The following is a 15,763-nucleotide window of genomic DNA, read 5'->3' on the forward strand; positions in this document are numbered from 1 at the left end:
GCTTAGAGTTATAGTGTATTTGATTTTTCTTATTACAGTGGGAGTGATTCTACATCTAGGCAAAGGAAAATTTATGCCTTCATTTTGGAAAATAATTACAATAAAAATATTATGTTTTTTTTTTTAAAGTTTGTTAAATTTATTTTGATACAGAGAGAGTGCACAAGCAGGGTAGGGACAGAGACAGAGGAGAGAGAGAGAGAATACCAAGCAGGCTTTGCACTGTCAGCACAGAACCCTATGTGGGACTTGATCTCATGAACCGTGAGATCACGAACTGAGCCAAAATCAAGAGTCAGATGCTTAATTGACTGAACCACACAGGTGCCCTGACAATAAAAATATTATGTATAATTTCTTAATAGAGTCTATCCAGAACAATAACTTTATAACAGGTTATTGTTGATAGTTTTCCAACTCATATATTTAAAATAGTTTGATTTAGATCACCAATTTGCCATCAAGGTCTGCTAGTGACTCACTCATTATAGATGTTACATGCATGTTTTCTAGAAATGAAACAACTGAAGTCACTGCATTTTCTTCTTGATGTAGGGTACTAGTTGCTTCCTGCGCTGGGTCAGAAACCTGGATGATGAATTGCATGCTATTATAGCTGGTAAGGCAATGATAACACAAGAGTTACTGCTGTTGCATCAATCCATGGTAGTAATGACTCAGAAATAGTTTCCAAATTCATCTGATTTCTGTATAACTCTTTTTCTCCATAATAGAATCCCTACTGAGGGACCAGTCTACACATTTTGTATGCGCCAAGTTTAACATACCCAGGCATTCTTGCCATCTGATGTTTTGAAATGGCAATATAATGACTTGGGTATCTGGCCTGCTACAGGCCAGGAATCCTAGGGAATGTGTTATAAAAGAACATAAAACTCAAAAAATTTGGTGACTAATGGAAGCACAGTTATATTGCTTGAAGCATTCTGGTTTTGCCACTGGCAAGTGACATATATTTTAATCATATATATTTTTATTTTTAAAGAACTTAATTAGTTTCATAAAAATAAGAACTCAAGATTAACATTTTCTGCAAGTACAGCATACATGCTACTTAAGTAAAATTGACAGTTTACAGATATTTATTAGTGATATTCCTGCTACCAGTATTCCGGGTCTCCCTCTGCCTTTGTTTCCCATTTATGGAACAAAGGCAGTACTATGGAGAGAAGTTTGAGGATCTCACTAAAAGTAATTTGAGCTGTTAGAAGAATTGATTAATAAATATTTTCACTTAAAATGAGAAATGGTATCAATAACCTTTAAAAATTATTTTTGAAAATCATTATATTTGTTAAGACTACCGTTTTTAAAGTTATATTTAGAATATAAAGTGTCTTTGTAATATATATGTCAAAACTGTGTGTTCCTAACTCTGAAAGTCAATTTCATAATTTAAAAATGTGTGATATCAAATTCACCTCATTTTAATGTCATGACATATATTACTGTCCTTATTTTTGTATAACAAAGGGCAGTGCTACAAATCGATTGTGTCTTACTTAAGTGAGTGAACATTTCTGAATGACTTAATAACAAAGAAATACTTTGAGATTTGATCAGTTTTGCTTTATTTGTTGTTTCAGGCTTTTTGGCAGGAGTATCAATGATGTTTTATAAAAGTACAACAATTTCCATGTATTTAGCTTCCAAGTTGGTAGAGGTAAGCAAACATCTTGATGCATGCACAGCTCTAAAGGATGTAGAGCCTTCCATATCCCAGTTACAAGGGCTAGTCAATCCTATAAAAGTACTGACAAAGTCAGTTCTCCTGTTTCTTCTTCTTTCTTTATGTGTGTTATTTTCAAATATACACAAGTGTAGAAAGAATAAAGTAACTAACTCTCGTGTACCTATCATACAGTTTCAACAGTTAACATGTGACCAGTTTATTCCACCTGTACTGTCCCAACCCCACAAGTACTGAATTAATTTAAAGCAAATCCCAGACAACATATCACTTCTTCCATAAATAACTCAAGGTAAAGACTCCTTAAAGACTATGGCTAAAAGGATAAAGACTCCTTAAAAACAAATCAACACTACTACCAAAGTACAATCAAAATACTATTGTCACACATGTAAAAAACCTAGTAATTTAATATTATCATATATCCAATTAGAGCTTATATTCTCATATCTCACAGATATCTTCTGCAATCTGTTTTAATTGGGATCCAAAGTCTCTTTTAGTTTTTAACAGCTACCTCCTCCCCCTAACCCCCTTTCTTTTTTTCCTTGCCATTTATTTGTTGAAGATCTATGTTATTAGTTTTGGGAAATTTCCCACATTTTGGATTTTGCTACTTATATCCTTACTGGTGATACTAATATGTTTCTTTAACCCAAGTGTTTCCTATGAACTGTTTGTTAGATATAGAGGTTTAAGCAATTCAGTTTCAATTTTTAGGGGGTGGAGGGGACAGAAATACTTCACGTTTACTATGTGTATGAATTCCTATTGCATCACATTAGGAAGCACATTAGTTGTGTCTCTTTTTGTGATGCTAAGATTGATCAGTGGGCTCTGTTAATACAACTAACATAAAGCTCCCCATTAGGCTTTCACTTAATTGTTGTAGCACCCATTATTAATCATTACCAGGGTTTATTATTTCATTGACAGTTGCAAAATGATATTATAACATTATTGTTTCTTCTAATTATTTACTTGTGCAGATTTTTTAAAATCTTTTTTTAATGTTTATTTTTGAGAGAGAGAGAGTCAGAGCATGAGCAGGGGAGGGGCAGAGAGAGAGAGGGACACACAGAATCCGAAGCAGGCTCCAGGCTCTGAGCTGTCAGCAGAGAACCTGATGCAGGGCTCGAACTCACAAACCATGACATTATGACCTAAGCTGAAGTTGGATGCTTAACCAACTGAGCCATCCAGGTGCCCCATGAGTTCTTTTAAAAAAAAACTTTTCCCTTTTCAACTGTTTGTTTACTCTGAAATAGTTTGATTTTTTCACAAAGTCATAATAAAATGCTTGATTACTTCCCTTTACTTACCAGTGTTCAGAATGAATTGGCCCCTAGCATTCTGCAAAACTGACTTATTTATGAGTCTTTATTTTTAAATGTCATTATGAAGATGTAAATTTTAGAATATTTGGTCTTGTTTCAACCCAGGAATTACACTATCTTTGACCATGAGAGCCTCTTCGAGTTGACTTCTGTTTCTTTTTTATATAATGCCAATATCTCTGAAAACGTTCTTGCTTTGTGATAAAACAAAATGGTCCAGGCTCATTTTGGACATTTCCTGCCCTAGAAACAGAATCAGTCTTTTCTCCAATGACCCCTACTCTTTTGGTGGGAAATGGTATTTAGAGACTTCAATTTGGGTACTTGGGTACTTCTTGCTTCTAGGCTAGTTATTATTTTTTGGCCTTCCCAGTAAAAAGAGCTAGAGAATCCTTTTCCCCCCTTTCTTTTTAGAGAAAGAGAAAATAATGAGCATATTGATATTTCCAATTCAAAGTTAAGATTATAGATTTATTTGACTTCATTTTAGAAAAAAATTTATCTCTTGGCACAAAAACAGACACTTAGGTCAATGGAACAGAATAGAGAACCCAGAAATGGACCCACAAACGTATGGCCAGCTAATCTTTGACAAAGCAGGAAAGACTATTCAATGGAATAAAGACAGTCTCTTCAGCAAGTGGTGCTGGGAAAACTGGACAGCGACATGCAGGGAAAACTGGACCACTTTCTTACACCATACACAAAAATAAACCCAAAATGGATGAAAGACCTAAATGCAAGGCAGGAAGCGAAACCATCAAAATCCTCAAGGAGAAAGCAGGCAAAAACCGCTTTGATCTTAGCCGCAGCAACTTCTTACTCAACACATCTCTGGAGGCAAGGGAAACCAAAGCAAAAATGAACTATTGGGAACTCATCAAAATAAAAAGCTTCTGCACAGCAAAGGAAACAATCAGCAAAACTAAAAACCAACTGATGGAATGGGAGAAGATATTTGCAAATGACATATCAGATAAAGGGTTAGTATCTAAAATCTATAAAGAACTTATCAAACTCAACACCCAAAAAATAAAGAATCCAGTGAAGAAATGGGCACAAGACATGAACAGACACTTCTCCAAAGAAGACATCCAGATGGCCAGCCGACACATGAAAAAATGCTCAACATCACTCATCATCAGGGAAATACAAATCAAGACCGCCATGAGATACCACTTCACACCTGTTAGAATGGCTAACATTAACAACTCAGGCAACAACAGATGTTGGTGAGGATGTGGAGAAAGTTGCATTGTTGGTGGCAATGCAAGCTGGTGCAGCCACTCTGGAAAACAGTATGGAGGTTCTTCAAAAAATTAAAAATAGAACTACCCTATAACCCAGCAGTTGCACTACTAGGTATTTATCCAAGGGTTACAGGTATGCTGTTTCGAAGGGACACATGCACCCCCATGTTTATAGCAGCACTATCAACAATAGCCAAAGTATGGAAAGAGCCCAAATGTCCATCGATGGATGAATGGATAAAGAAGGTGTGGCATATATATACAATGGAGTATTACTCGGCAATCAAAAAGGATGAAATCTTGCCCTTTGCAACTGTGTGCATGAAACTAGGGGATATTATGCTAAGTGGAATTAGTCAGAGAAAGACAAATATCGTATGACTTCACTCATATGAGGACTTTAAGATACAAAACAGATGAACATAAGGGAAGGGAAACAAAAAGAATATAAAAAAAGGGAAGGAGGTAAAACATAAGAGACTCTGAAATATGGAGAACAAACAGAGGTTTACTGGGGGGGTTGTGGGAGGGAGGATGGGCTAAATGGGTAAGGGGCATTAAGGAATCTACTCCTGAAATCATTGTTGCACTATATGCTAAATAATTTGGATGTAAATTAAAAAAATAAAACTAAAAAAATACAAATAAATAAAAATTTTAAAAAAAGAGAAGAAAAATTTTATCTCACTGAAAATCTGTGGCCCTAATGATATTAAGAGGATTACATACTTGCTTTATTCAGGTGTGTCTGTGTCTGTGTGTGTGTGTAGGGAAGAGAGAGAAAGAGAGAGAGAGAGAGAGAGAGAGAGAATGTGAGTTTGATATTTTTCTCAGTGCAATTGGAAGTCATTGGAGAGTTTTAAGTGTGGAAATAGCATGATTTAATTCACATTTTAAGAAGAAGAAAACATTCTGGCTATTATATAAAGAATGGAATAGAGGCAAGACTGGAAGCTGGGAGAACAATTAGTCTCAGACAGATGATGGCTTGTGCCAGTATAGTAGCAGTAGGGATAGAGAGAAATACACAGACTTGGTATATGTTTAGGAGGTAAGGGTGACAAGACTTGCTAATGGAGAGGAAAAGGAGTGTCAGAGAAAGAAAATATCCCCTAGCTAGCAAAAATACATTCTTTGACACAGGGAGAATCCGATATTGAGATCTGGTTTGTAAAACCTGTATTTTATAGCTGCTTCCCTACATGACTAGAGTTTTTTAGGCCAAGCAATGACATAGCTCTTTTTTAACTTATTTTTAAATTAAAAATTTTTTTATTTTATTTTATTTTTATTTTAGTTTTGTTTTTATTTTTGAGAGAGAGTGCACACAAGCAAGGAAGGGGCAGAGGGAGCGGGAAAGAGAGAATCTTGAGCAGGCTCCATGCTGGGCTTGATGTCAGGACTGTGAGATCATGCCCTAAGCCAATATCAAGAGTCAGGTGCTTAACCAACTGAGCCACATAGGCACCTTGGCATAGCTCTTTTCTTATATCAACAGACCATGTTTGATCTTGGCAGAAGAAACTAGATATAAAATGCACTGATAAGAATTTATTTTTAATTTAGGAAATTACAAATGTAAGCTTACTAATAGGTCCTTTGTGGAATTAATGACTGTGGTGTAATAGGCAATCATTTTCCTATGATTGAAGTTAATTTTATATTAAAATTCTGCATTACTATATAATGAATATTAAATAAAAATCAGCTGACTAGATAACTTTTATCTTGGAAATAATTATTTCCAAGATGTATATATTGAATATCTATTATGTTCCCACTACTGTATGAAGTGCTGGTAAGCATATAGAACTATGGGATATGGTTCCCACCCTTCATTAACTTAGAATCTGGTTCAATAGATAAGGTTTATTATAAGAAATTAGGAACACAATTGTTACATATTTCAGGAGATACCTGTGTTATATAATGTTTCTATGATGCTATTCTACCACATCTGAATTTCATTTTTGTCAACATGAATACACTACAGTATACCTGTACCTTGTAATATACTGTATAGTATATTCAAAATAGTGGTGCATGAATATCTTCTTTCCTAAGTAGAGTGTAGCTTTTTGTACATATCTTCCAGATTGGGGAAAAATTATTTCATGTTCTTTAGTTCATGAACCACCCATGTCTTCTTGAACTTTCCTCCAGCTGATTGTAACATCATTCTCTCTTGGTTCTTTCTTCTTTTCTCACTAGTTCTACTTGAGCTTTCCCATGTTTCAGAGAAACTATTGCCGTGAATAATTACATCTTCTATCCATATAAATTAGCTGGGCCTTCCCCATATGTACTGTGTACTTTCACCCAGTTCATTACCCCTGCGTTTTCTGCTTTTTCTCTCTTATCTCATTGTTAATCCTAGGCCTCTTAGGAGGCAGCACTGTTGGAAGTGTGGACAGCAGACTAGTGCCAGTCCATGACCTGTTTATTACCAGTTCATAGTAAGCATAGAAATAGAGAGTAAGCATTTGGAAACTTCTGTAGCAACTTGACAGAGTAATTTATTTTTTTAATACAAAAGTGAAATTTTGGTTCACTTTGTGTTTTTAAAATTGAGTTTTTAGTAATTTATTTTTATTGTATTATAAAAGTATCAAGCTATGGCAATTGGAAAAAAAATTTTTGAAGTGTTGCTTCACTGCAGGTGGTTTGAGAAGCACTATTCAAATGTAGTCATTTCTGAAATTCTCCTTGTTCCTTTGTTCTAGGCAGAGCAGTTTGTTCCGTCCTCGGGGGGGGGGGGGCAAAAAATGCACACACACACTAAACATATATATAGTTAAATATCTAAGTGCATTAGCTATTTCTCTTATGCACTAACTTAGATGTTATTGTATTCATTTTTAAATTCCTAGCTCCTAGCATAGTGTTAACAGCATTAAATGTTGAATGAATGAATGAATGAATGAATGAATGAATGAATAAATGAGTGAATGACTAGATCTAGCAGGGAAGGGAGACCTGAGGATTATACAAAAAGCATTGAAGGGTGCCTGGGTGGCTCAGTCAGTGGGGCGTCTGACTCTTGATTTTGGCTCAGGTCCTGATCTCACGGTTCGTGAGATCGAGCCCCGTGTCGGGCTCTGTGCTGACAGCACAGACCCTGCTTGGGATTATCTGTCTTTCCCCTCCCCTACTTGTGTGCACTCTATCTCAGAATAAGATAAACTCAGAATAAGGCAAACTTCAAACAAACAAACAAACATTGAGGTATAAATGATATAAAAGAAGTAGAAATACAATGTTACTATATTCACAGAAAAGCATTATTACTGGTATCTCGGTTTGGGGTGAGGGAATGAGGGAAGGAAAAGGCTGACACTTAACTAATGTCATGGAAGATGCAACCTGCAATTTGAGCTCAGAAAGGATTATTAGGTTTGGAAGGTAGACAAAATAGTTGTAGATAGCAAGTGAGTCTATTGCTCCACTCTATTGTTAATGCTATTTAAAGTTGTGGGTTTATTTCTAAATCTTACATTATGTTTGTTCTACAGACAATGTATTTCAAAGGCATTGAAGCAGGAAAGGTTCCCTATTTTCCCCATGCAGATACTATCATCTATTCCATCTCTACAGCAATTTGCTTCCAGGCAGTAAGTATAGCTTTTTGATATGAGAAATGAATTATTTCTTTACATTAAATCAGTGGGGGGGTGGGGGTAGGCAATAAAGACCTGGGAAAATTTCTATGGATTAGATTTTATTTTTTATTTTTATTTTTTTACCAAGATAGCTTGCAAGTTTCAAATCAGTAAACATGCTAACTTAATGGGCTAGATCATTTTTAAAATTTTCTGAACACAATAATTTTTAGGTTTAAATTGAGTGCAATTTATAGGCAAATTATTACACTAGTACCTTGGCTAGAATGCCTATTTTAGTTATACTTCTACTAGAAGACAGATACCATGAGCATAAATAAGAATAATTGCATTTCCCCCATATTACTCAGGCAGCGAGGATAGAGGTGGGATCTAGTCTATTAGAAGCATTGTTCAATTTCTTTAAATTATGTAATCATCATTATTGATGTTAGTGGTTTTAGGACTGTTGCAAAATTCGGGGGGACCACTTTTATTTGCACTTTTTCAGAGTAATGCTGCCAAGTGTATAAACTTATTATAACTAAGGAAGTACCAGCTATCTAATGAATATTCAGTAAATGCTTTCCTGATAATAATGAGTTAACTCAACTATTATTTCATAAGCAATATTCTTGATAGTTGTCAAGTTAAACATAAATACATATTTTCGTTATTATCATCACTGTTGTTTTTAAAATACAATGAGCAATAAAAATAAAAAAGTGCTCTGTTGCCTAATATGACTAATTATATTTGCTCTTTACTGAAGAAGTCTCAAATTGAATACTCTAATCTTAGGCTGTGATGGAAGTTCAGACTTTGCGACCATCTTACTGGAAGTTTCTTTTAAGACTCACCAAGGGCAAGTAAGTGACTGAGATGTTGTACCTGACCATAGAAAAAAAAGCATTTTCCCCCTAAAAAGATTTTGAATCTTTTCATCTTTTTGAGGGAATATTCTTCCAGTGATAAAGTAAGCATCTACATGTAAATCAAATATGTCCAACTTAATATGTATAACATGGGGTATTCTTTTGGTAACATTATTTTGACTTTTCTTTTCCCTGTATTATTTTAGATATTTTAAATGTTGTGGGAAAATACTGTATTGATTTGAAAATTGCTAATTAGTTGCTACATAACACACTTAAGTCTCACTTTTATAATCTTTGATCTCTTCTTTTTGATTAGAAATACTCAGCAGATTCATTAGAAATCATTCCTAAATAATCGAATGATTTCCAGTGGGAGAAAAATAATCATATTCTTTTGCTTGATTCTGTAAGAATACTTTTCCTTTGCCTTTATTATCATGTTCTTTATTGTTTTAGTTAGGATTTTCTGATCTTGATCTAGTTCTTTGGGAGGCAGCTTGACCTACTAGAGAGACCATGGACTCTGTTTGACTCTGGCTCTGATAACTTTAGCTGTGTTATTGGTGGAAAGTTTTTTTACCTCATGAGCCTCAGTTTCTCACTCTCTACTATGAAACAGTAATACATTCTTTGTATGGTTGTGTAATAGCACTTAATAAATTGTAGCTGTTATTATTATCACTCGTAGTTTTAATAGCCAGCAGTTGTATAGTATTGTACTGTGTCCCAGACATACACATACAACACGTGTACACATGCATATGTGTTTAATCCTTAGAATGGGTCTATGAGATGAGTACTATTAATATCCTGGTTTTATATTTGAGTCAACTGAGGTGCACAGAGAGGTCAGCTAGCTCGCCAGAGTCACACAGCTAGCAAATAAAAGAGCTGTGGGCTGTGAGCCAGGCAGTCTGGCTTTAGCATTCTTCCTCTTAGCCATGAGACTGCATCCTTTATATTATTATTATTAATCATTTATTTCTTTGTCATTTAGATTTTTGCCCATTAAGGAGTTTAAGCAGTTGATTATTTTGGGAGGGAACTTAACTTTGGAAAGGCACCGAAAGTTACGTTTATCGTTCCTGGAATAGTGATGGTCGCCATTGGCTCAAAATTAACCCTGTTGTCTTCTCCCCAGAAGAAATGCTTGGGATCAGGCATAGAGATATGGGTTCATCCTGCACATTAGCTAAATATATGTCCTTAAAAATTATTTTCACTTAGCATAATACCCTCCAGTTCCATCCATGTAGTTGGAAATGGCAAGATTTTATTCTTTTTGAGTGGCGAGTAATACTCCAGTGTGTGTGTGTGTGTGTGTGTGTGTGTGTGTGTGTGTGTGTGTGTGTATGACATCTTCTTTATCCATTCATCCATTGATGGACATTTGGGCTCTTTCCATACTTTGCCTTTTGTTGATAGTGCTGCTATAAACATGGGGGTGCATGTGTCCCTTTGAAACAGCACACGTGTATCCCGTGGATAAATGCCTAGTAGTGCAATTGCTGTGTCTTACGGTGGTTCTATTTTTAGTTTTTTGAGGAACCTCCATACTGTTTTCCAGAGGGGCTGCACCAGCTTGCATTCCCAACCAACAATGCAAAAGAGATCCTCTTTCTCTGCATCTGTTTAAGAGACAAAACAGATGAACACAAGGGAAGGGAAGCAAAAAGAATATAGAAACAGGGAGGGGGACAAAACAGAAGAGGCTCATAAATATGGAGAACAAACTGAGGGTTGCTGGAGGGGTTGTGGGAGGGGGGATGGGCTAAATGGGTAAGGAGCATTAAGGAATCTACTCCTGAAATCGTTTCACTATACGCTACCTAATTTGGATGTAAATTTTAAAAAATAAAAGTAAAAGTAAAAAAAATTATTTTACCTTTTAAATTAAGTGATGGATAAAATGAGGGTATGCTTTTACTTCATCATGTCTATTAGAAATTTAAAAACCTATATGCTGTTTTCCCTTTAATTGTTAAATACTTACACATTCGGATGTATTTTCTGTGGATTGTGAGACATCAAAATGTCAATTATGAAAGAAATTACATTCAGTACCTTTGCCTCATTGGCAAATATTAAGCTCTTTTATTGTTGATATCCTGTGATTTCATTCATCAGAAAAATTGTCATGTATCTGTTTTTCTGTTTGACACAATCTGGTGGAAAGAACTTGAGAGGGGTTTGAAATAACAATGGTGGTTTCTGGGGTTTCGGGTCTAGGGATTCTGATCTCTTTAAACAAAATATGAGACAGTGAATCTTGAGGTAGAGTACCAAAGTGACTCTGCCACTTTGAATCTGCCATTGAGTTCTTCATCACGTCAATCTTTTCTGTTTTCCCACTCCATGAAAGATAGGTCAAGTGAATCATCTTATTTTATAAACTTCATTAAATACTTGTTCACTGTGTCCTCTGTTTTGCAGATTTGCTGTCATGAACCGAAAAGTCCTTGATGTTTTTGGTACTGGTGCATCTAAACACTTTCAGGATTTTATCCCTAGGTTGGATCCAAGATATACAACTGTAACACCAGAGTTGCCCATCGAGTTTTCTTGAAGATGACTGTAATTTATTAATGTGACTTAATGTTTCATTATTTTATCCTGAAGAGTTAACTATGTTGAAACACAAAGAAGGAGTCTTGAGCTTGAACTTCAGTGTTATTTCAATGAGAGATACTCTTTTCTTGTTAGTTTTTCTTACCAGTCAGAAGTACAGAAGCTTTTTAGGAAGGTGTTGCTTAATAATTAAGCGCCCTCTGTAGCCAGAATCTGATTCTGGGTCACTTGTAGTGGTTGACATTATGATATATTATTGATTAAATTATGTCTACAAGCAATCTTAAATAATCTACGTAGAAATGTAGTAACAAATAAGAGTATACTTAAAATTACTTTAAAAGATGTTTTTAGTTCATTCCAGTATAATTCTTGGTTAAAACTAAGAATATTTCTATGTTTTAGGATACAAAGGATCACGGGTACATGGATTTGGTCTGTGTTTTTTTTTTAACTTTTGAATTGGTAACTATAGTAGTGAAATATTATGGAACTGAAGTAACTCTTCCCAGACAATGCTGCTTTAGTGTGAAGAAATTTAATTGAAGAAAGTGGCCATTCTCACTTCAGGGATGCGAAGACGGGTCTTGTGCTGTTCGGATAAATGCCGTGGTATCCATGCTCCCCTTCCACTGATACCTTCATCTCTCTTCATGGTCAGTCGGGCTGTCTGGCAGCCCAGTGAGCCTATGTACTAATGGCAGGTTAGGAGCAAATGGAATTTGACATATCTGATAAAGCTGAAATGTATGTTTTAATATTTTACAGAAGCATTACACTTGAATATTTAAAAGCAAATGAAGTTGCTTTTAAACCTCGTGAAGGTGTACGGTGTTTGTTTGCATTTATAAGGACTGAATTCTTCATAGCTCGGTTTGTCTGCCATCGCTGACTTAGAAGGGATCAAAAGTAGTTTGGGCAAATTTGTCAGTTTGTTCCCTCTCCACCATCCCACCTTTACAGTGGATATTTTACAGCTACAAACAATATAAAAATCCAGTAGTTGTTAAAAAGTCCATTTCATCACTATGGGATTCAGGTTCTCCAGCCTCTTTTCAAAAACTTACTGTTTTTATTCCTGTTAGAACAAACAAGTGACAAAATGTAGTAAGTGTTGATTATGAGTTAGTTCGGGACAGCTGTGATTGAAATATGATTACTCTTCAGAGTTTTTCAGGGAAAAGTCATACTTTTCTAACTTAATAAAAGGCTTAAGTGGTTATGATGTCTATAGTTAATGCAACATATAGGGATAATGGTATATTTTTTTAATATCATTTTGTTGCTGAAAAGTTTTGGGCCGTTGTAAATTAATTATGCAGTAGAACTTGTGTTGCAACAAGAATTATAACCCAGACTTTTAAAATGCTTAATCTGCCGTATTCAATTTCACCAAGCCCTGTATATTTCTGTTCACGTGTAATCCTGTCCTCAGTTGTTATGGCAAATTGAAACCCAACAAAAAGACAGACTCTGATACTGTGGTAACAGAGCCACTTTAATGAGGTCAAAATTTTGCATTGTGATTAATTTTTTAGAATTGACTTGTCTATTAGGCAATACTGTTAAGGAATCATTTTGGTTTCAGACTTCAAAATTGCTTAATAAATTAAGTTTTCAGTTTTTATTCCTGGAATCAAAATGATGATTGGTACTGTGTTTAATTTTAAAAATGAAGTATTATAGCAGTGAAGAAAGCACTGCTTCCTGTACCTCATTTTCTTTATTTAGAAATTATGTTTATAATATTTTTCCTGTCAGTTTAAAAGAAAAACATTTTAATTCATACATTGCTGTTTTCATGAACATTAAAAAGGCTATGATGTTGAAAGGCAAATCCTACCGAAATTGGATGAGATTGTTTAGTAAAATCTTACTGTCAAAAGGTGCATTTCTATGATTTCCTTTTTTTTTTCAAGCTATAGTCATTTTTTAATATAAAATGTAAAATGAAATAACCGTCATGAAGCAAAACATAATGAATGTATAGCTTTCGTGAATAATTAATGAATTTTCAGGGGTGAAAAGAGAAATCCAATTTGATTTCATTGAGGCAGACTGCACAGTGTAGCTGTTTGAGAAAACAGACACTGTGTCTGTGCTCCTGAAGACAATCAAAATGATATCTCTCTACCTCTAACCAATCAGGTATCAATAAACCATGTGACACCATAAATAAAGTCAAATAAATGGTTTTTTTAGTCCATTTATACACTAAGGAAATTGTGCCTATGTTAAGTTTCCACCAGAACTGGTTACAGCGAACATTAATGTGTAGACTGCAAAACAGTGCATCGGCGTATTTGTAGTAGTGTGGTTGTTTCACTGCTATTTCCTGTGTCATAAAATCCTAGGGTTTGTACCAACCCAGTAAAGACTGAGGTTGCAAGATAACAAATTGTCTCCGATTTGTTCAAGCCTTGCCAATGTTTCGTCAGATAGTTTTAGACCATTTTATTACTCATTTCTGGAATAAAACCTTTGGTTCGGTTATGCCGTTTCATAAATTCTGTGGTCACTTTGGTAACTTTTTTCTTGGTCTGTGCACGTGGTTGTCACTTGGCTGATATGTAGTTTATTGTTGGTACTCATCTGAAGTTTAGTCAGTTGTTACTTTATTTAGAATTGTATCTTTTTATTCTTTGCTCTCCGATTTTATAATTTCCTTTTTTCTATATTGAACATGTCTTGTGTGATTAAACCCAAATTGGTCAGCTGTCCTAGTATTTTCTTTGTTGAGCTTGAGCATTCGTCTCCTTGTGGACTGTGCTTAGGCTGACATTTGATTTAGTTGTTAATACTGACAAAATTGTATTCTGCTTGTATGGTATCACAGTCCCAAGTTTCTGAGTCCCCTGCCAGTGTATAGTTAATGAAAATCGATTTCCTTTTCCCGCAAAGAGCTTCGTCCATTGTCTTAGGTCACATCCCCCTCACTCTGGTGATCAAGAAGCCTCTCAGCAGTGCCAGAGGGGCGGGCCCACTGGGACCATTGGCCTGGTGTTCTTACTGCCTTGAATCAGAGATGCCGCCACGCCCTTATAGTCCTTGAATTCTTTCTGTGATTTATCTGTACTGTAAAGACAGAAAGTAGATCGACAGAAGGTGACTCAGTCAGTTAAGTGTCCAACTCTTGGTTTCAGTTCAGGCCATGATCTCACGGTTTTGTGAGTTAAGCCCCGCATCAGGGGCTGCCAGTGCAGAGCCTGACCCTCTGTGTGTGTGTGTGTCTCTCTCTCTATCTCTGCCCGTTCCATGTCCGTACTGTCTCTGTCTCAAATAAATAAATAAACTTTAAAAGAGGTAGTTTGACAGAGCAACAAGATCATTCTTACATGGATGGTTTTTTTTTACAAAAGTATTCATTTCTGAATTGTTAAGATATCTGAAAAACGTCATCTCCCCTAATACCTTCACTTGTTGCTGCTTATCAGCCTGGTATTCAGTTTCATGGGGTGAACTTGGATAACTGAAAATGAACGACCAAGAAAAACATACAGGAAAAAGAGTAAGAAATGAGTGTTTCCTTTAGGGCTGGGTTGAAACTGTGATGAATAATAAATAAGATTAGTTATTTGTGGATGCCCAGGAGACTGTTCTTATAGTTGCCTCAAGCCTGCACCCTCCTTTTCACAGCTCCTTTCCTGTCGGTGCCTTAGCTAGCTCTGCACTTCTTTCTTGTCGAATTGGTGAGGAAGGGGGTGTCTGGGACTGAGATCAGGGGTGTGGACATAGATCTTGGGGTTATGATTCTTCCCTCAAGCCTGTGATATGGGGACCCCAGGACTGAGGCTGTGCTTCTGTTTCATCTGTAGCCTCAGGTGACTTTGCTATTACACTATGGTTGTGAAAAGGGTAACGACAAAGACATGAGACTGACACTGGTGTGTGATTTCTGGAAGTGGAGAAGGGGCAGGAACTTGGCCATGATGTACCAGCCCTGGGAGTGCAGCAGGGCAGTGCATAGCCTTAAGCTTCCAGCTGTGGGGAATAAGATGTGTGCTACTTTACATGAGGGAAAAATGAGTGACTTAACTGGGAGAAAGAGTTAATATCTGGTAATGCTCTCTTACTCTGTGATGTGGCCTCTCTCTCCTTCACCTCTGCCCCAGCTCTCTCCTCTCTCCTCCTTCCCAGCCTTGGAATCTTTCTGGCTGACCTTGTGTTGCCCGCCCCCCCACCCCCACCCCGCTCATCCCCAAGCCTATTGCCTTTTTTCTGCCAACTGGTGTTACATTCCACTAACTATCTCCTTGAATGTCAACACTCTCTTGCTCCCTTTGGTGGCAGCTGGGAAGGTGGGGAGGCTGTAATGGGATCATAAAAATGGAATAACCATTTTCAGGGACAGTGGCTTTTGATATAGCTCTGCATTTCTTGGGCAGAACGTATGGAGGATAATTGTACATGTGTGGAAAGA

At 36.2% G+C, this 15,763-nt stretch overlaps 1 protein-coding gene across 2 annotated transcripts in view; it reads left to right on the forward strand.

The window, feature by feature from the left end:
* The window catches only part of TMEM135 (transmembrane protein 135), a 252,596-nt gene extending 238,535 nt beyond the window's left edge, over positions 1 to 14,061 (forward strand). For both annotated transcript variants that reach the window (XM_053203763.1, XM_015064047.3), the window contains 5 exons: positions 556 to 619; positions 1,608 to 1,684; positions 7,811 to 7,909; positions 8,699 to 8,766; positions 11,209 to 14,061. In XM_053203763.1, coding sequence (XP_053059738.1) covers positions 556 to 619; positions 1,608 to 1,684; positions 7,811 to 7,909; positions 8,699 to 8,766; positions 11,209 to 11,341 — 441 coding nt within the window. In that variant the 3' untranslated portion in view covers positions 11,342 to 14,061. The remainder of the gene's footprint in view (positions 1 to 555; positions 620 to 1,607; positions 1,685 to 7,810; positions 7,910 to 8,698; positions 8,767 to 11,208) is intronic.
* Positions 14,062 to 15,763: the final 1,702 nt, after the last annotated feature.

This window comes from Acinonyx jubatus, chromosome D1 (assembly GCF_027475565.1).
Source record: "Acinonyx jubatus isolate Ajub_Pintada_27869175 chromosome D1, VMU_Ajub_asm_v1.0, whole genome shotgun sequence".
Lineage (NCBI taxonomy): Eukaryota > Metazoa > Chordata > Mammalia > Carnivora > Felidae > Acinonyx > Acinonyx jubatus.